The following is a 21,820-nucleotide window of genomic DNA, read 5'->3' as shown; positions in this document are numbered from 1 at the left end:
GCAGGAGGCAGGAGCAAGCAGCTTGCACTCCCTGCACAGCTCTCACGACCTCATCACCTACAGTACAGGGGCTCAGCCGTGCTCACGCAGCAGGAACAGTGACTGTGCTTAAAGCAAAGGGCACCTGGCACTCTCCCAGCTGTGACCTACAGCACAAGCAGCTAGTCCCTTTTAGTCCACTGTCTGGCAAACATACCTGACATATTCCTACAGAATTACAGGATGGTGAAATGACTGTGTGAAGAATAAAGACTCCTCTTCTACTTTAATGGCATACAGTCTGAGGAGCCAAATCTGGAAACAGTTTACTACTGTGAGAAATTAGTTGAGAATCTAGGCTCAGGTGTGGCACTCTATCATCCTGAAACAAATTTTAAAACAATAGAAGGGAGAAAAAAATCTTACAGTAATAAGAATGATATAAAAACTTTTGTATCCATTTTTCTCTGTCCATGTTCTTATTTGAGAATTATAAATGAAAATTATTACTTTATTATTATTATTATAAGGGAGAGAACTGACTCTCAGCTTTCCCTCAGCTGTACATTATTACTTGAGAGCAAATGCAGGGGATCTGTTTAAGTATGCTGTAAGGCCAACTTGCCTTTGTTTGTTTGCTTGCCTGCTTATCTGTTTTTCATACATCCTTTATGCAAATGAAACACGAAAAAATCCCCCAAGCATACCCCGGCTTTTAACAATTATATTTCCATCATTATCAGAAAACCTCATACATGATTTGGAAGAATTGACCCCAAACATTAGAACTATGTGTTTTAAAACAACTCTGTAGATCTACAAAGAATTCATTTAAATCAAGATCAAGGAATGTGATGATATTTCCTAAACCATCACTTGACTCAAACTTTCTTATCTCCTTGGATCAGTTTCCTCCAAGAAAACTGCAGTTGAACGAGAACATTGTTCTCCCACTCCATGAGATTATGAATCCTGTTGAGGGGCCTGATTTTGACTGGGTATTTCCTTCTCCAAGACAAGCCACACAAAGAAATGCACTCAGCACAAAGCTAATGCTTTTGACAGACTCATGGTGTTTCCATGAAAACATGAAGCAAGGAATTCTCCTCCCTCTTTGCAAAGGTTGAGACATGCAAATTCAGGCACCTTCATGTGCTCTGATTGGAGGTGCAGAACACCCAGCCCAAGCAGACATCAGAACCTGGAGAGAACTCCCCTGCAGAGTCCTCAGAAGTCACTCCAGGATTATTATGCTGCCCTCACTTGATTGCCCAATTCTTTACTGTCTGTGACCATGGCTCAGTCACTCACCACCCACCAAGGCCCAATTTCATGCTTCAGGCCTGAGCTGAAATCTATATATTGTATAGAAACAGAACATGGTCAGTCACTTGAATCACAGGATATAAAGCATGCTTTAAGCATCACCTTGATAAACCAGAGTGCATTCTTCAAAGCTGATCTAAAGAGCAGACTTTTAACTATTAGTATTGCCAGTCCTTATCTGAAGCCATTGCAAAAGTTCTCTTTTCTCATGTTATTCAGGTGCCACAAAATAAGGGGATAAAAGACAAGTCATGCTAAAGAAATAGTATACTATGTGAGAAATAAAAAGAGAAATCAATATAGAGAATGAAAGAGGAATAGAAATCAAGAGAAATAGAGAAAGAAAAACAAAACCAGAAAAACAGAACAACAGAAAGAAAAACCGAAGAAGATAAAAGGGGGGAAAATAGAAAAACAGAAAAGAGAACAGAAAGCAGAACTGTTGCTAGAACAACAGGCACCTCACCTGAGGAGTATCTTCGTTTCCAGCACATTCTTCACATCCAGCTTCCTTTCCTCCAAGCAAAGTTTACAAGTGCTGAAGGACTAGTGTAATGAGTGTCCATGCAGGTATCTGAAAGCTGCTATAAAAATGGCATTTTTTTGGTTCCATGATACACACTGTAGTTCAGGAAGAATTTTACTGGAAAGCAAAAACTTTCTAGGTAGAGTTTGTGTCAGATACCACTCTCTTGAACAAGAAACATCTCACACAAGCCATTAGAGGGACTCCCTAAACTCACAAGAATTTCTCTGCTGCATAATTGCTAAAACCCTTTCACTTCAAACTTAGATTGTGTGGTTGTGAATTTGCTGGCCTTCTGCAATTAATGAAGTTTTTTTCTCAAATTTAGACACCTGAAACACTACAAAAATAGTTCCTTCCCTCTAGGCATTTCTCAGGTCTGCCACATCTAGAGCCTTGACAGGAGGGATTCATTTGTATGCCTCAACATCGCACCATTTTCCAGCACATCAGGCCATAGAGAAAACCCTTCCCTTCAGTTTAAGTACCTGGCACTTCAGTGGAGTTTTACAAACTTTTCTTGGAGTGAGAATGGATGGAATATATTCCGAGATCATTTGATACCTTAATTGACAGCTCCTGTTACTACAAAGTGCCCCTGATGACATCCTGCAAGTCAAGGATTAAGGGCTTAAATTACTTTATTCCTGTGTAAATCTTTTACCTTTATATTTAGAACATGATCTAACAAACCAGTGTTCTGTTCTGACTTGCCTTTACATCAGAGCTAGCAATTGTTTGGGTAAGGAGGAGAGTCCAGGTTGCCAAGAAGCTGCAGAACATAATTTCAATTGCAGAAAAATCAATGAACACAATCAAGCTGAACGCTGTCAAATGAGCTCCAAGTCTCTTTTTATATTATTAAAAAAAAAAAAAAAAGGAGGGGCAGGCATGGAGACAAAAAAATGGACACATCTGAAGTTCAAAAGTGTTCATTTGAAAACATGCAGCTAAAATAATCTTCACCACCTACAAATGATGCTAACCACAGGGTGGGGGATGGGGAATTCAGTTAAAAAATATACAGTAGGAAGGTATCATCAAGATTTATAACAAAAGCTAAATTAGGAAATTCAGTAATTTTTTTTCAATTCTGTTCTGTGAAAGGTTGCACAATCAGTCCTGATATGGAAATTCCATTCAACAATACTGTCAGATTAGTCACTAAAAAAACCTCTACCCTTGAGGAACAAAAGTAGCAAAGATTCTACACCTGACTGAGTCTCCCATTTTACTTACATTTTCATTTCAATATACAGTGCAGAAAAGTTATGCATTCCTCAAATGCCTTGACACAGTAACAGCAAGTCCTGAAGGTAGTGCAGTATTATTAAAATTTTAAATTGTTTTTTTTTCCTCCATTTGAAGGAGGAAAATTCGCAAGTTTTATTTACCCCTCTATTTTTAAGAAGTTACTGAAGTTGGGGATAATGAATGATGAAGGAGAAAAGACAAAATGCTTATTCAAGGAAACTTATTTGAGAGGATGGTTCATTTGTCTTTGAGATAAAACAAATACTTCAGTAGAATTCTTTTGTTAAAGTTGTATTTCTTACACTAAATAGCTGCAATACATCTCCTTTAACTTATAAATCTATATGTGAAATATTGTCTTTTACTGCAAACTCTGATGTGCTGCACTATGTTCACCAGAACCTGGGAATTCAACCCTGGTTTTGTGCAAGTTAAAGGAGTTAATAAGCCCAGAAATGACAAAATGTGATGAGAGCTGAATTCATGTTTGGCGTCAAGAAAAAAGGCCACAAAGTTGGGCATCTGAGCTAGAAAATGACATTTTTTGTGACACACTTTAGCCTTAACAAAGCCGTTCAATCACAGCAGTTTAGTATTCTCAACTCCAGAAGAGTGGTACACTGATCATTCTTCACTTTTGTTTATGAATATTACATAAAACCAGTGATGATGCCTAAACAAACTGTGACAATAAAATCACAACTTGAAAGCAGTCAAGCACTTTGGCATGGTGGAAACATCAATCCTCTTAAAATTTCAGGATAATTTTCAGTGGCATATTTTGAAAAAAAAAAGCAAATTAGCAAATTTACAGCAATTTTACACTTGATAATAAATTAGCTCCACCTGGAAAGGCCTGCTGCTTCTATAGCTGTTTCTCACACTACACAAGCTTTCTTTTAAACCAGAGGATAGTTTCAGCAGGCCCTAAGGCCCTTTACTGCACCAAGTAAAGCCTTTAATGCAAGTATTACCATCAGTTTAGTGAATGAATTACCAATAGAATTCAAAACAGAATTAAAACCTACATCTTTCCTGGCCTGTGTAGCTTCAAAATGTCTGCAGTTCTTGTTTCAGACACAAAATAAATACTTTTCAATTACTCTAGTTACATAAATAATCATATTTGGACAGCACATAAAAGTACACTATCTTCGTATAAATCAAGATTTTATGGTTTATTGTGGTTTTTTTACAATTTTTGTGGGGGATTTTTTTTGGTGTAGCTTGACCTGAAATCATTAAGACATATCTACATCACTTTTTTCAAGATTCTTTTATCACACAGTGATCATTTTTTTACATTCATTTTCTGTAGATGTCTCCATTCCAGTTTTCCAGAGTTCATGAGTACTGACATTACTGAGGAAGCACAAGTTCAAACACACCTCTACAAACAAGACAAACTAGACAAAATATTGCAGATAAGGCTACCTTTTTTTTTTCGTCTTTTTTATATCTATGAATTTGTTTCAACCAGGCACAGAGAACTTTGGAACACAATATTGAAAGCCATCTATGATAATTTTTGCAGCTCAGGTATTTGCAAATTTCCCAGTCAAGCACTCGCCCCTACATCTTCAACAATGTATACACTGATCTTTGATTTCCTCAGCACTGCAAGTGAATAATCCCCAAACACAGTGGTTCTAAAACCATACCATATTTACCAGAGTAAGACTACAGATGGGCTAATAAGTGGCACCACATCCTCTTGAGCTGTGTGCTTTACTTCAAGACAGAGCTGCTCCAAGGCAGGGCTCACTCACAGCAGTGACAAACATGCACAGCTGAGCCGAGCACAGGCCATGGCCGGGCACAGCCTGGGGCACAACAGGGAAACGTGCTGGCCATAGCAACCAGAGAACCAGGACTCGCACACATAACTTAAGAAAAACTGCATTGTCAAACTATACTTTCACAAGAAGTTCAAGCACAAACTTTTTCCCAATATTCCCAATTTGCAAGAAAGGTCTGAAGGACACACCCCCAAACTTTAAAGGTGTTTAATTCTGCACATTCAATTCCACGTTAAATCACAAAATTAACACTCGCTTTCCACCTGTTAATTTAACAAAAAAACCCTTACAACTTAAGATTAGCAAATACATTCCCAATCTACAGCCTCATGTACCATTACTAATTATAGGTGTCATTAAAGAATTGCTGTCAAAACATACATAGCATAGATACTGTGGGTAAAGGACACAGTGAACACATTATTTCATTCTCTCTAACAAATACCTAGTGATTATGGGCAGTGTTTTAATGCTGATGTTAAAAATTACACGATTCTTATTCTTCCAGTCCTGTATTACTTGTAAGAAGAATTACAATTTCAAAAGTGCACATACAGCTGTGAGAACTGTGGGAGGGAGGACTGTGAAGAGTACAAATTAGTGCTTGTTCCACATAGGTGCTGCTATAGGTCCCTGTGGAGCCCTTTCAACGGTCACAAATTCTTCAGGGTTGTCAAAAGCTTCGTAGTGGACTAATAAGTCTTGAATAGCACACTCCTCAATCTGGAAGGAAAAAAAGAGCATGTATGTCAGTGTCAGGTCTACATTTACACCATAGGCATGGTTATGAACTGGCTTTACTGGTCCTGAATGCATCAGATCTCCTAATCAGGAGGGATTAGTAGATGATACATTCTTCAGACAGCTTGAAGAAACCTCATGTTTTCAGGGCCTGCTCCTCATAGGAAACTTGAGGCACCTTGATATCTGCTGGAAAGGCAAGAGAGCTGGACACAAACCCTCTAAGACACCTCCCCATTGGTGAAAAATTCTTAACACAGATGAAGGAGGCGATCAAGGGAGATATTCTGATGGATCTCATATTCCCCAAAAAAAAAAGGACTGGTCAAGGATGCGAAGGTTGACGGCAGCCTTGGCTGCAATGACAATGAGATACTGGACTTCAGGATTCTGAAAGCTGGGAACAGGAGAAATAGCAAAAAACTTGGGACTTTAGAAGAGAAGACTATGAAGGCATCTGCTTAGAAAAATTAATGGGATTTGGCCCCAGGAAGAGGAAAGGTCCAGGACTGCTGGTTGGCTTTAAAGATCACCTCTGCCAAGCTCAAGAATAGGCCATGACAATGAGCTTCCTAGCCAAATAAGAAAGGCAGGAGGACTGCACAGCTGAAAAGAAGACCTCCTGACAAAACCCAAACAAAAAAGGAAGCATACAAGATGTGGAAGCAGAAAAAAGTCACACAGAAGGAAAACAGAGACACTGTGTGACCACATAGGACAAGAATTAAGAAAGTCAAAGGCCATCTGTGGTGAAATCTGGCAAGGAACATGAAGGCCAGCAAAACAGGCTTCTACTGCAGCAAAAAAAGACAACATGGATCCACCACTGAATGAAAAAGACATGGAAAAGGCTGGGGAGCTTCATCTTGGTCTTAAGTGTAAAGATCATGTTTCTAGCAATGCCAGGCCCTGGAGATCATAGCCAGCCAAAATGACTGCAAGACCACTCTCAGAAAAACCTTTGGAAAATTGTTGCAATAAGGGTTGATTCCTGAGGACTAGGAATCAAGTGTCATTCCTGCCTTTAAGGGCAAGGGGATCTGAATGACCACTAGGTGCTTCCTGGGAAAATGGTACAGTTTAAGTATTAACTAAGAGTTTAAGTGGACAAGCTTAAGAACAGATCTCATAAATGCAATGTGAGACAGACTGAAAAGTGGCAGAACTGGCGATCTCAAAGGGCTGTGACCAGTGGCACAAAGTCCACCACACCAACACTGAGACTAGGGCCAGCACTGTTTAACATCTTCATCAATAACCCACAGGAAGAGACACAGTGCACCCTCAGCAACGTTGCAAGCAGTAGAGAATGGGAAGGAGGGCTGATATACCAGACAGCTGTACTGCCAGAGAGACCCAGACAATGCTGAAAAAATGGGCTACAAGGAATCTCATGAAGTTCAAGAAAGGGAAACATGAAGTCCAGCCCCTGGGAAGAAAAACCCCAGACACCAGTACACACTGGGAGCTGACAAGTTAGAAAGTAGCCTGGCATAAAAGGAGCTGGGGTCCTGGTGGACAACTCAGCCTTTTAGCCAGCAGTGCTCTCATACTGCAAAGAAGGGTGGCAGCCTCCTGTGCTCTATGAGGGACAGCACTGCCAGAAAAATGAGATGACATTTTCCCTCTACCCAGCACTGGCAAGACACACTTGAAGTGCTGGGTCCACTTCTTGACCTCCCAGTACGAGAGAAACATGGGATATAATGAACAGTCCAGTGACATGGCATAAAAATGATTAAGAGCCCAGTGCATCTGACACTGAGGAGACGCTGAGCACACTGCACTTGTTTAACATGGATAAAAGAAGGCTTAGGGTGATCTTATCAAAGTGTATAAATACCTGCTAGGAGAGAATAAAGACAACTGACCCATGTTCTTTTAAGTGAAGAGAAGAGCATGGGTCAGTAGAAGATGCAAAGGGCACAGATTGAAAACAGAAAAGTGCATTTAAAAATCTTTTTTCATGTGAGGGTGGTCCCTGGAACAGGTTTTCTAGAGAGGCCATTAGTCTTCATCCTTGCAGATAATCAAAGGCTATCTGGTTTTGAGAAACCTGCTCTAAATCTCCTCTGAGCAGGAGTTTGGATTAGACAATTTCCAGGGTTTCATTCCAAACTCAACCATTCTCTGAAGCTGCAAATACATTTATCACATTTACCAGCCATTTTGACTTTAATAGACCTTATCAAAGGTGAAGACCTTATCAAAGCAGGGTGAAGCTATTATTAAATTATATTTACTATCATTATGTAAATGCCATGTACAAATACACAATTAACACTAATAATTGATCTCTGAAAGAGTCATTGGAAACTCCTCGTGTTACTTTAGAGCAGCAGTAATTTAGCACTTTACCTGGATCAACGCCAAAGGTTTTTCTCTGCTCCTAATAAGAGCAGCTTCCTGCTGCAGCTCCTCCTCCACAATAGCTGAGAACATGACAGGTGCTATCACAGGAGAGCTGGCTGGTGATGCTGTTGACCAAGGACTGCAAAAAAAGAAAAACCAAACATTATGAGGCAACATCAAGGTCAGCACAACACACAGTAAAAAAGTTCCAGAACCTACGCCACTACCAAACTTACTTATGACTCTCAAGCTGTGGAGAATCCAGAACATGGTCTTCCAGACCTGGATTACTTCTAGTGTTGCACCTAGAGAGAGGTAGGAAAGGAAAGAAAAAGTCATTGGCAGAGCATGAAATACAAAATTGCAGTAGGATATCACAACAAATGTGTAGGATTTTTACAGAGGAAAGGCATTAGGATATAATGTGGAATTTCTTCTCAGTGTGATACTGAGATGGAAAAAGACACTGATTCTCATTTATAACTACCAGACCCTAACAGAATTTCATCTTGGGCATTAATTTTGGCATTTCCTAACATTTGAGGATTTGATAAAAGGAGTTTCATTTCTGATTATTAAAAAAAAAAGGCTCTTTCGCTTTTTTACATGTAAATTAGCCCACTGAGTTATGCACTAACAGCACTACCCATAAAAGTTGGCAATTAATATGAATGAACAAAAAATTCAAGTTAAAAGGATAAAGATTCAAGATAAAAATTGAACTGTCCTGCATTCAAAGTAAGTGTTTCATGCAAAAGAGTCAGTGCTACAATCTCACTAGAGTAAATTCTTTGAGTGCAAACCCAGAAATTATGGATTTTCAGTACATATCCTGTAACCACCTCTCACATTCACAAGAACAGTGTAAAATTAAAATTAACAGAATAGAAAAAATAAAAATCTTGAAATATCTATATAGTTCCTGACAGGAAGATATTTTATTCAGTTGCAAAATGTTAACCTCTCAAAAAAAAGAAGCTCACATTTGTTACACTGTATTCATTAAGAGACAAGTGTATTTGTCAGAAAACTCCTATGCCAGGAGGAAGAGAGGGCCCTATTCTCATGATTTAATACCTATCTTTGACAGAATAGTTTTGCAATTTCCAGAACCTTAAGAAAGTGCTACAGCATAATGTGACATGCTGGCAAACATTTTTTGAATTATTCTATGGCACTGCAAACAACCTAAGGGTGTTGCTGTTTAAATAAATCACTCTCAATTTTATTTAATGCTTTGGTAATCCTTTGTAAGTGACCACAAGCTCTTGGATAAAACAGAAAAAAATCTATAGAAAGTTAAGAGAATTCCAGTAACTATCAAGTTCTCTGTCTGAAATATTTTCCCCACAACACAATTCCAAGGATAACAAAAAACATGATTCCTACCACTAAGTAGTAAGGGCAAGATCTCAAAAATTCTGAAATCTAACATCCATCATCAAAAACGGATTTAAATTAATCGTGTTGAGCTTTCTGTCACAAAACATAATTTTTCCCACAAAACAAACAATGCACATTGCCAGGTCATGCATCCTTGTTCTCAGTCTGAAAAATATGAACTGAGTAAATGGACTATGAGATGGGTGGAAAATGGTCTGGAAATGGATTAGCTGTACAAAGTCCAACTGAAAAGCAAGTACTAGTGGAGGTCCTCAGGGGCTGGTACTGGAACCAATCCTGTTAAGCATCTTTGGTAGAACAGAATAGAACAGAACAGACCCTCAGCAGGCCACAGCTGGCTGTGGAGAGGTTGGGGATGGTGCATATTCTGGATGTCAGGCAGCCCTTCAGAAGCCCTCAAGAGGCTAGAAAAATGAGCAACTAAGAACCAATGAATTTCAAAGGCAAGTGCAAGGTCCTGTATTTGGAAGAGAACAAGCCCATGAGGCAGTACTGGCCAGGACTGACTGGCTAGAAAGCAGCAGAGAGAAAGCAGAACCTGTAGAGTCCTGGCTGACAATTAGTAGAAGATGTTACCAGCCAGTGCCTCTGCAGCAGAGAAAGCCACCAGCGTGCTGGGCTGTGCTAGCAATACTGCAGCAAGGCAGGCAGAGGATGTTATATTTCTTCATCACATACAGAGCATCAGCCTCAATTTTGGGCTCCACAATACAAGAAGGATGCTGTCAGGTTGGAACAAGTCCAGGATTTGGAAGAATGTGTTTTGTTAATCCTAAAGGGAGGCAGCAAAGGGGAGATCTCTTTGCTGTCTTCAACTACTTAAGTGCAGTACAGAGAAAAGATGAAGCAAGAAGAGCATTGTGCTCTTCTTAGAAGAGCACAATGACAGATTAGAGGCAACATACACAAGAGGCAGAATAGTAAATCCTACATAGATAAAAGGAAAAATAAAAATACCATACAGAGATGATTATCCACTGAAACATGTTGCCCAAAGAGTCCGGGGTATCTTCTTGGAAGCTGTCACAACTCAACCAGGCCAGGTCCTGAGTAACATGATCTAGTTTCACTTATTTTGAGCAGGAGGCTAAACTACAGAATCAAAATTATTCTGTGATTTCAAAGCAGGGCACTATTTTTCAGCTCTGACATCCTCAGCACAAAAACCACATGGACCTTGCTGCAAGTCCAGAGGAGGCCACCAAGATAATTAGAGGTATGGAGCACCTCTCCATCCAGGGAAAAGCTGAGAGAATTGGGTTTGTTCAGCCTGGAAAAGAGAAGGCTTCAGAGTGACTTAATTATTGCCTTCTAATCCATGAAGGGACCCTGAAAGAAAGATAGACAGGGATTTTTTACAAGCACATGTAATGTCAGGACAAGGCTTCAACTGAAAGAGTGCAGGTCTAGTCTAGATATTAGGAGGAACTTCTTCACTGTGAAGGTGGTGAGGCACTGGAACAGGTCTTCCCCCAGGGAAGCTGTGGATGCTCCATCCCTGTAAGTGTTCAAGGCTTTTACTGCACTTAAAGATAAGAACACTGAAAAGCAGAAAAGAACCAAAGAAAAGGAAGACAAAGAGGGGATGAAGGCAGCCTTCTGTGCTTTTATACTGGTATTAACTCTCCATTTAATCTCTTTTTCCACCTGCTTTTATAATATTCACCTTCCAGCACATTTGGCAGTATCTGATTTGACAGCTACACTATCCTTTCCATTCCCAATCCAAAGAACTCACAGCATTACTATAAATGAACTCAACTGGATTGCTACACTTAACAAACCTGATGACTTCTATACAAACAAACAAGCCAAAAACCCAAGTAACAATTAAAAAAAATTGCCTCAACAGAATTTCCCAAAACTGGAATTAATAGTTCCAGCATCACAGTATACTCTAGTGATCAATTAAAACATAAGTAAATACCTATATCATCTCCCTCACTTAAAGTCAATGGGGCTTTAAAATGTAGGAAGAAGTCCAGGTGTTTTGAAGCTGTTTGTACATATGTACATCTGTGTTTCTTGCTAACAAGACACTCAGTCCAGATATTAAATCAACTGCAGATATTTCAACATTCTAAATTAATTCCTCAGCTGGCATCAAAATGACTAGAAATGGAATACACAGGAAATGTGAAGCTAGCATATACAGAAAAATGGAAAAAGAGCCACAAAAACATAGAACTTGGAAATCTGGAAGTCTAGAAATTAAGACTGATGCAGACACATAAATGGTCTGCATGGAAATAAACCAGCCAAGTATCATCAGTACTGAACCAACCTGATTAACTCAGTTGGCTGAACTTGCCATGACTCTTGCGCAGCCACCAAAATGTCCCAGCCCTGAGCTCCCTAGTGTTTCTTGAGTATTTGTTCATGAGATGCCAGGTCAGGTTTGGTGCCTCCCTGATCTAATAACTGCTCTCAGAAAGAGAACACAAAGCCTGGTCTCCTGCAGAACCCTCCTGGGTTCTGCTATACCATTTGAGTCATGAGCTACATATTAGCTCATTATTAGCCATGACAGAACTAGGCCATTCCCACACAAAGCTGCAAACACTTGTTTCCACTAAGACGCTTCCCTGCTCCCTGGAGTAACACCGTGAACACAAGTCAGGCTGCCACAACTGAGTTAAGTCATGTCAGCCCTATGCTTTTAGCTTGGTCTGTGAGCTACACATGCACAGCATAACTCCCAAGGCTGAGGTGCCCCTGGAAACAACACAGCCACATCCACATGCCCCAGCTCTTGGAATGATCTGCCTCTGGATTGAATGCAGTTCAAATCACCACAATTCATGACAGAGTTTACCTAAAAAAAAATCTGAACTGCAAAAATTGGAAAGTGACAGTACATAGAAGAATGCTTATGTCACCATCCAAAATACCCTCATCCAGAGATAAAAGAAACTGTCAGTTCAATCAGTGCACAGTTTATCCAAAGGAGAAAGACAAAGTAGCAACATAAAGTCATGCAAGTATCTTCAGTGTCCCATCACCAAGTCTGACATCAACAGATGAGGATTGCTTATCTCTATGCCTGTGTAATTTCCTTCTCTTTAAAAGGAAGGGGTAAGGGTGTGGATAAATAATCTTCACATAAATAGCCCTTAAATGCCTCCGGTATAAAATCAGAGCCTACTGTGACAAAACTGTACAGTCAAAAAAATAAAATTACCTCAAACTAGAAACTCTACTCCTAAGTTTCAGAAGGAGGGACTAGTTACCTAGGCTCTTTACACCCACTAGAAAAAAAAAAGGCATCTTCAGACACAATTCAAAAACAATCTGAAATGGCTTTGGAGGGACCTTCTTTTCAAAGTGATGATAGTCAATTTAGCCATCTACTAGTCTTCCACTAGCTTAATGTATCATTTTCAGACATTTAATGTATTAAACCTGCATTCAGCTAAAATAGTCCACTTTGAGAGCATGCAGACTGGCCAGACTGCACAGACAAGACAGGGCAATGCAAAAGCAAAATAAATGACTTTATGAAGATTACAGAGCTGTTGTGGCAAAGCTAATAATAGCATCCAGAGCAAATTCTCTTATTACCAGCCCCTGGCATCTCCCATACAATGAAAAGTTTTATTATTGTCCTAGCAACAAAATGAACAATACCTGTTCTGCAAATTTGTGTTTCATGTCCCCACACCTCCACTCACCACAGTAACTTGATCTTTATCACTCTCTCTGAGGAATGCCTCACCATCCCACACATTCCAAATGCCTCCTACCTCTCTCCTCAGACACTATCCCACACACAATGTTCCTACATTTCTATCCTCATTTTATTCTTTATATAGCAGTAACACATGTATTACTTCTGTCCTAGGGAAACACCAGTTTTTATACAAGCTGAACAACCAAAAGCAAGACCCAGAAGAACTTTCTTTTCCTCACAGAGGAGTCAGTTACTGGAAGACAATGGAACAGGATTTCATAAAAAAAACAGCCAGAAAATGACATAGCTCATGCACCCACAGCTCTGCAAACTTCTCCCTCAGTACAGCTGCGTAAACTTGAGTCAGATTGTTCTGAAGTTGTGTTGTAAGAAGAGTTGTGTGAAGGATTATAGAAACTCCGCCTCTTTATGCAAGAGCTTCACTTCAGCTCAGTCCCTCAGGCCTTTCTTGAGCTATGCTGCAGCTATGGCCAAGCCCAGCTTTGCTGTTCCTGACCCTGACTTGATTTGCAGGTTTGACGTCAACCTTGCCTGATCCCAATGCACCTGTCTGTGCTCACTGACTGCGGCTCGTGCTTTCTGCCACAGAGCCTGCCCTGCTCACCTCCCTCTGGCACACTGGGGCTGTGCCTTTGCCAGGGAAGCCACCAGCCAGTTGTGCTGTCACACTTGGGTTCCCTACCACTGTGGGTCAGCTGCTCTGCAGTGCTTGCAGATAGTAGGTGACAGAGTCTGTAAGATTTTCAGTCTGTCTGTTTTGTAAATATATTTGAAACGTCTAGCATTCAAAGTTACTGATGATAGGGGGAGGAGATGCAGGTGGGTGGGCAGTTCAGTCATACAGACCTTCAAGAATAAGGCTGAGATTCTTTCCTCAACTTAAGAAGTTATTTTAACCCAGAACAGAGATTCTATTGGAGGTAGCAAGTGGATGCATGGCTAAAACATTTTGACCAAAGAGCAATATTGTCTAATAACTAGAGATATTATTCACACATGCCTTATTTTTGTCCTCAGAACTGTAGCCCCACAGTAATTATAATACACTGACATAACCAGTGCATCAATGTTTCTGTAAGCCTGCTTAATCCATGAAAAACTGCACTTAAACAATAAAGTCATCTTATAAGAAAACTCAGATTAGGAAATGCCAGAACTGTGTTTGAATAAACTAGTTTTATCCACTCAGTGGTTACACAAAAATACTTCTTAGCAAAATATTTAATGAATGCCATATCTGAATGCTCATGAATATCTAATTACTGCAAAAATTAGAAAATACTGGTTTATCATTTGATACAAAGGTACATAAGCAAACAAATTCAGATATGTTTTGTTTGGAGCCTGAAGTTTTTATACACATACATACATATATATACACACACACACATATATATATACACACATATATATATTTAAATATATATAAACATGTATCTATCTATATGGATACAAACACTTTGAAACTGAAACAAAGTATTAGCAGTGGCATTAAATTGTTCCAATCTTTAAGCTTTCTATTCTTAAGAGTATTTCATTCATAAAATCTTATTAACAAAAATCATGAGAAGAATGCTCTTTTTAAGTCACAATTTTATTCTTATTTCAGCAGAATTTAACAGGTCATTTTGCTTCTTGTACAATGGTTGACAAATCATAAAAAATGTATTCTTACCTTATGGTGTTTTGGACACATGAATCCTCAGATCCTTTATATCCACATCTTTTAATACCGGTACCAGGTGAATTATTCACACTCATACATTTTTCTTCTTCCATCACAAGATCACGGAATGACTTTGGCAAAGCAGAATGTAATGAAGATGACCTTTTCAAAAATAAAAATGAAACAAAACCAATGCACTTGATACTTGCACTTTCCCAGATCCCATATTATTCCATGATTCAGATAGCAAAGAGGCCTTTCTACTTAAATATACAAATAAAAATACATTTATGACTATATGACTAAAAATACATTGTTACTTAAGTTTTGTATACCACCATTATCCTGCTAGACCCCATCTGTTACAATAAGTCATTTTGGGTCATATAGATAAAGAACAGGTAATAAATATCTATGAGAACAGAGGAAGCCAGTAGTTTTGAAATGTCATTAGAATAAAAAAAAAAAAAATCAAACCCCACCCCTCCACCTATTCCCCCCACCTCATCTTTTCATAAATTAATTCTTTTTTTCATAGATAGCTTCTCTTAGACAAGCTGCACCTTTTCTAACAGTGCTAGTCCCTGAAAAGTATTTTCATAAATCACAATGCTCCAGGTACTGTAGGTCTAACACAGGCAGTTTACCACCATGAAAGTCAAGTAGACCTTATCTTTTCTTCCCAAGATACTGAATGGTTTACTCATACCTGCTTGAGGCTCTATAAATCCCTTAATCCACAGTGAAATTCAAAAATCTGATATGCTCAATTTTCTTTTACTTGTCCAAGCACAAGTTACTGAATTAGAGCCTGCATATTATCTTTCAAAAATAAACCAGTAAGAAAATATAGCAATTTAGCTTCTTAGGTATCATGAACACTTTCTAAACCCAAAACCTCTTTATTTACAGAATTCAAGGCAGTTACCATGAGTCTTTCTCTTACCTATCAAGGCTCTGGAATTAATTCTTCATAAACACTACAGAAGCCAAACAAGCTTTTTATACAATGCCAATTGTTTGCGCAACTGCCATAAGAAGAACAGCATCCCATGTCAAAGACTTTAAAGCTACATCTGGGTGGGACACAATTTAAGGTAACAAAGACAAGGGAATTTTAAAAGTGCAACACTGTATCTGAAATGTTACAACAAAAGCACCTGAAATCTATGTATGATGTCTGATGTTAGACCACCCTGGCTTAAGTCTGGATCTTTTTCTTTTATTTAAATATTGGATAAACAACACAGAAGACACAGAAAGCAGAATGGGAGCCTCCAGATACAGGGGCTCAGAGTCATTTTGCACATCCTCTATTCCTACCACCAGCTGGCACACAGAAGTTCAGGCAAGTGTTTGACCAGAGCTCCCCCAAAATTATTATACTGAGTAGGCATATGGTCCATGGGATCTGCTGTCACAGAAGCTGCTTCTGCTAGTAACATTTTAAGTAGCCTACTTTGATTTGATTTACCCATTTCCATAAAAATTCTGTACTGCAATCAGATCCACTTGCAACAGAGAGCAAAAAAAAAACACCAACCCACAAACAACATCTCCCAAAAAAATCAACTGTGTCATTCTCAGTTTGTGAACCTATCCAAAACAATTATTTGTGGTTTAAAATGATTTGTCTGAAAGGTGGTACAAAATTTTCCAAGCATGTAACAACTCTAAATTTCAGCTTTTCCTGCCTGATACATTGACATTTTTATCTAATTTGCAAAATTAGAAAAACTAACTTATACTTAAAAAAAACATAGAGTATAACTATGGTTCTCTAAGATGTAACTGCAAACCATCAAAGCACAGAGTTCCAAAACAGCTGCTGATGTTAAGTATAAGCTGTCAAACCGACAACCTAGACATCAGGATACACAATTGTTAATTCTCAAGAGAGATTTCAAATTTCTTCATGCCTCTGGTCTTGAAAAGCCATAGACTCTCCTGAGCTTAAAGAAGGCCCAAAACAAGTAAGCAACACTCCCACCTCCTTGATCAAAGTAGGTTTAGAGAACTAATAAAGTCAACATGCAATTAACTTTAGACATTTTTTCAAAGTATTACTAGCATATTAAATCAGCATTTTATTTTTCCCTTCTAATTTTCAGTTCTCTTCAAAGGAAGAAAGAAAGGTTCAGTTTCCAAAAAACTGTGAAACTGGAGGTTTCTCTTGGTGGAAAAGGTAGGGCATAGTGTATAACAGACTTTCAGTCAACCCAAAAAAGTCAGAAGGTCCCACACCCTTCTGGCAAGCGTGCTTCACTGCATTCAACATCCAAGTTGAATATCTGATTTCACTGGAACACAAGTTCTATGGCTTTGACTATATTGCAAGTATGGAAAGCTCAATCAACTGCCAAATGCAGTCGATTAATAGTCCACTGTGAATTTACAGACTAACTCTGCAAATATAATATTAGCCTAGATGAGTAATAACCATTCTACCTTACACACAAAAATACTTTGAATAACTAGCAGGGGCAATCGAATAATTGATAGCTTGCCTAAAGCAGCTTGAAGTTTATTCAATAAATGCTTTCTTCCAGCAGCGAGGCCTAATTTTAAAATTTCATATAGCTCCCACTGGTTCTGTGCTTGAACTCTTGAGCTACTGGTATTTTCCAGATTGGCAGCCAGAGGAACGCAGGAGGAACGAGTGGAATCACGCACGGTGACCACATGAGTGTTAGATTGGATTCCATCCTCCTGAAATATACCCTAGCCTTTCCACCTAAGATGGTTTGTGTAACACAGTAGGCCCAGCTCTTTCCAAAAACTGTTTAATCAGAACCTTAAGAGCACAATAGACTTTTTGGAGACATTTATCGAGGGATAGTCAAAAATCAGTCTTTATTTGCTTTTTAAAATCAAGGAAGAATTCATAGGCAGTTTGCAGTTTAAATAACACTCTATATGTAAAGAATTATCTATCAGAGAGTAGATGAATAGTATGAATAAGTCAAACTATTCAGGCACAACCCTCCTTTCTTAAATCTATGCTGGCTAGACCTGACCATCCGGTTGTCCTGCACATGCCATGTTAAGGCGCTAAGGATGATCTGCCCCATGAGCCCCCTGGAGCTGAGGTCAGGCTGACTGGCCTGTAGTCCCCCACATTCTCCACCCAATCCTTCTTAAGATGGGTGTCATATTGGCTCACCTCCAGACACCAGGGCCCTCTCTATTTGACCAGGGCTGCTGGTAAATGATTTAAAGTGGCTCAGTGGTCACCTTCACCAGCTCCCCCAGTACCCTTGGGTTGCTCCCATCCAGCCCCATGGACCTGTGTGTGTCTAAGAGTGTAGCATATCATTCCCCTTGGATTATGGGAGATTCATTCCAGCCCATGGGGCTGGGTACCTGGAGAATGACTCATCTTACTAATAAAGACTGAGGCAAAGAAGACATCAGCTGCCTCAGGATTTCCTTCATACTTTGTCACTGCAAATGATAAAAGGATAGAGATTCTCCTTCACCTTCATTTTATTTCTATAAACAATTTTGTCTTTATTTCTTCGGATTTTTATATGGAATTGTTCTTATGGATAATTACAACATTAGTGGTGAGATTACAAATAGTAGATAGAGTATTGCTTTTTTAATAAAGGATAGAATGACTCAGTGTTTACTGTGCTCATCAACATGTGATTCAACCATCAGTTCCTCCTAGGAAATTCTAAGCCTCAGAGCTATAACAGCCCTGTGACACCTCCATTAGCTAAGGCAAATAATTAACCTGCTGCTTGACCTGCAAAATCACCTGCGTAAAGCAGGTAGCATGTTCTTCAAAGCATTTGAGAGGACCAGTTTTAAGGATACAAATTCATCCACTCACTAGACTTCAGAATATGAATCTTGCAAACCTTGTTTCTCCTTTTGTCAAGATCTCAATTATTGTTCAGAGGTCAGGAAAAGTCTGAATCTTTAAATGCAAACCAACTCATTTGTCTTTCCTCCTAAAAATAAAATTGTGGGCTTTGCCTAATATCGTATCAGAACAAATTTAAGGGATTGGGGGAGTAAAAGAGACCCTAAATTTTAGTATTAGGTGTACATGGATGAAAATCAATTGAGAAGACAGAAAGCTTAAGAGTGACAGTGATGGTATGCTGAAACCTTTGCTCCCACTGAGGTACAACCAAATAAGCTACAGGGACAGGAGACAATTCTTCTAGGGTAACAGTACAAATGTAATCTGCAAAAAAAGTCTAGACCTTCTTGAACAGGGAAAACTGGAAAAATGGCCACATTTACTTAAATGAACTTTAAATGAACATTTACTTCATGCTTAGAGCATGCAAATAGGTTTATTCCTGAGATAGTCAAACCCATTAAATTTACATAGTTTGAAACTTCTACATGTTTTGTTTATGCTTTTATCCAATACCAACAGTAAAAGTGAAGAACAAAGCATGACTTGGGCTAGCACCTTATTATATTTGTTATAAACCTAATTCACTGAACAGATGATAAACTTTTTTTGCATTAGCTACTATGATATTGTATGTGATCAGCATTCAAAGTCATCTTAAACCCCTATGCATCCTTCCACCATAAAAACTGTTAGAAGCATCCAATGCTCCCTCCAGCTCCGAGACACCTAGATAACTTTGTTATCCCTAATTTGGGTCAGTTTTCTCTAGTCCAAAGTCATTCCAGACCTTTCCCCAGGAAGGGCTAACATTTTCCTTTGGTTTTGACAGAGAAAAAGCACCATTCATAATGGTTTTCAATAACCTCTTCCTAACTAAGTTTCGGAGCTAGTTCTTCTTCTTCTATGATTTACTTCAACACCATCTGCAAATACAACATCGTACACAGGAAAGCAGCAGATGGGATGCAGTCTTCTGACTCAGAGCAAAATTTCAAAGAACTGTTAAATTGCAACCACTGCATTTCCCTACCCCTTTGAATTTCTAGATTACTTCCAAATGTAGATTCAAATAGTTCAGTCTGCCTATTCAATGTAAAACTCTCCAAAGAAAAAGAATTGATATTTGATTTATAACATACCACACATTCCCTAGTTTTGCAACTTTTGTGGGTGGAGGTGGTGCAGTTACTAGAGTGGTAGGCTCTGGGCTGCTAGCTGATCCATTATCTTTTGCTGCCAGGGCAATCATTTTCCTTTGCTTCTGAGAAAGCTTGATTCCATGAGACACCATTCTGCTGTGAATGGAAATTGCAAAGAAAGAAGTTGTAAGATCCATGTCCTTTGCGATGACTCACCTTTAATCCTGCAAATTAAACTGAGAAATAACTTCTTCCCTAAACAAAAATACTTTGCTTAGAGTGACAAAAGGCAAGGAGGGAACAAGGGCTCAGATCGCTAGGAAGCAAAAAAAAAAAAAAAAAAAAAAAAGAGGATCAATTAATATCAAGAGAGTGACAGAAAGAAAACATCATAGAAATATTCTTCACATAGATGTCCATAAATGAAAACACGCAGAGTAGGAATCAAGTCACCAAAAGAGGACTACCACCAGATGAAGACTACTTTCTAATCTGGTGATTTTTTTAGAGATTTTCAAGCTTAGCTCCCTTAAACTAAAAATATTCATACATTAAAAAAATGTATGCAATAGCATAGAGCCATTTCTTCTATCTGCAACAATATTCTTTTCTAAGCTATTTGGATTCTTCAGTCTTGGCTGTTTTGTTTGCAGTTTCTGAATCTATCAAGCAAAGCTTTACCAGGTTCCATGAGTACTGTCCTAAGTCTCCTTTATAAGAAAGCCACACCTCAAAGGTCATGAGAGTCACCTCCTCTTCTCTTCCATACGTTGCCACTTAAACAACACTAGCTTTAACACACTGCCTTGTAAAAAAGCACATTTATCTCCCTGTGTCATTTGGGATGCTCCTACAAGAAGGAACCCCACTTGCTTCTGTCTGAAGACTTGTTAACATCAAGACATGGTTTCTGGGAGAGGTCAGAGAATGCAAGACAAGAAATGAACTTCTCAAATCCAGTACTCGTGCACAAGTAATTTCCAAAGTCCAAGGGCAAGAATTAATTCTTTTTGGCCAGAAACAGAAAGGCTCAGCAGGACAGGCCACTTACTTAAGATACTAGCTTACTTGTTCTTTTGCAGTAGTTGACAAAGCAAGACTAGAGTAAAATAAAGGAATTCATTTTGTATGCTCAAAGAAAAACAACATAATGAAGTAAACAAAGCTGTTCAAAACCAAATAGCACAACTTTTCTCCTGCTTTTTTTAAACTGAATGGCCTAAACCACTAAGTAAATTCATAACAACTTAGACCTATCACCCTTTTTTATAGATTTCGGTTTTTTACCAACCTTGAATTTGCCTTTGGCATGGTTCCACATTTCTGCATACTTTCTTCAATTTCCATGATGGTTCTCAGATCCATAGCAGGAGGGCTGGCAGGACTAAATGAAAAATAAAAAGTTACCTTACAAGGCACTGATTTTTACTTACATTCCACAGTTCCAGCCTTCATGGAAATCCTCTAAATCATACATAGGATGGGTAACTGGTTGTATAATTTATGTCTGTTTCCTCAATTATGGCAAACCTCAAATAAAATGCTTCTGACAAAACTTTTATAAATATATACATATTTAAGAACACACTATAAAAATACTTTCAAGACTCATTATAGTACGAAACAAAAAGATGTGAGCTATGATTACTTTAAAAAAATTAGAGCCCTAAAAATTAGATCCCTAACACTATGATTACTTTAAAAAAATTAGATAGCTAAATAAGGATACTTATTTAGTAGTCAAATGCTCATGCTAAGTTATAGAGAAGCACTGCTTGCAGCTCTGAATGTTGGATTAGATCTCTCTTTTAAGTGCAGGATTAAAATTATTTCACATGATAAACAAAACAGCTTTTGCAGTCAGAGTACTACACAAACATCAGTAAACTTCAGATATCAGTCTCTTTTTTCATACATGACCTAATTTTAAACTTTCACAGAAATAAGCATGAATTAAATCTACACATTCCCAAACTTTACAAAAAACTATAAATTAAAATGTATGTACTTAAAAGCATCTGTAAAGTAAGCTGCATTTCAACTCAATTCAGGGACAGGCTTTGGAA

At 38.6% G+C, this 21,820-nt stretch overlaps 1 protein-coding gene across 2 annotated transcripts in view; it reads right to left on the bottom strand.

Annotated features, from left to right (window-relative positions):
- Positions 1-4,238: 4,238 nt before the first annotated feature.
- Positions 4,239-21,820, bottom strand: part of IBTK (inhibitor of Bruton tyrosine kinase) — a 52,885-nt gene continuing 35,303 nt past the window's right edge. The window contains exons 24-29 of one of the 2 annotated variants that reach the window (XM_036380343.1): positions 21,046-21,138; positions 19,755-19,910; positions 14,748-14,900; positions 8,214-8,282; positions 7,984-8,116; positions 4,239-5,607 (exon numbers count right to left, since the gene is read on the bottom strand). In XM_036380343.1, coding sequence (XP_036236236.1) covers positions 5,482-5,607; positions 7,984-8,116; positions 8,214-8,282; positions 14,748-14,900; positions 19,755-19,910; positions 21,046-21,138 — 730 coding nt within the window. In that variant the 3' untranslated portion in view covers positions 4,239-5,481. The remainder of the gene's footprint in view (positions 5,608-7,983; positions 8,117-8,213; positions 8,283-14,747; positions 14,901-19,754; positions 19,911-21,045; positions 21,139-21,820) is intronic. The other variant, XM_036380344.1, reaches the window with a different exon arrangement.

Source organism: Molothrus ater, chromosome 3 (genome assembly GCF_012460135.2).
Source record: "Molothrus ater isolate BHLD 08-10-18 breed brown headed cowbird chromosome 3, BPBGC_Mater_1.1, whole genome shotgun sequence".
Taxonomy (NCBI): Eukaryota; Metazoa; Chordata; class Aves; order Passeriformes; family Icteridae; genus Molothrus; species Molothrus ater.
Note: the sequence above shows the minus strand (reverse complement) of the source record. Positions and strands in the feature narration are given on the sequence as shown.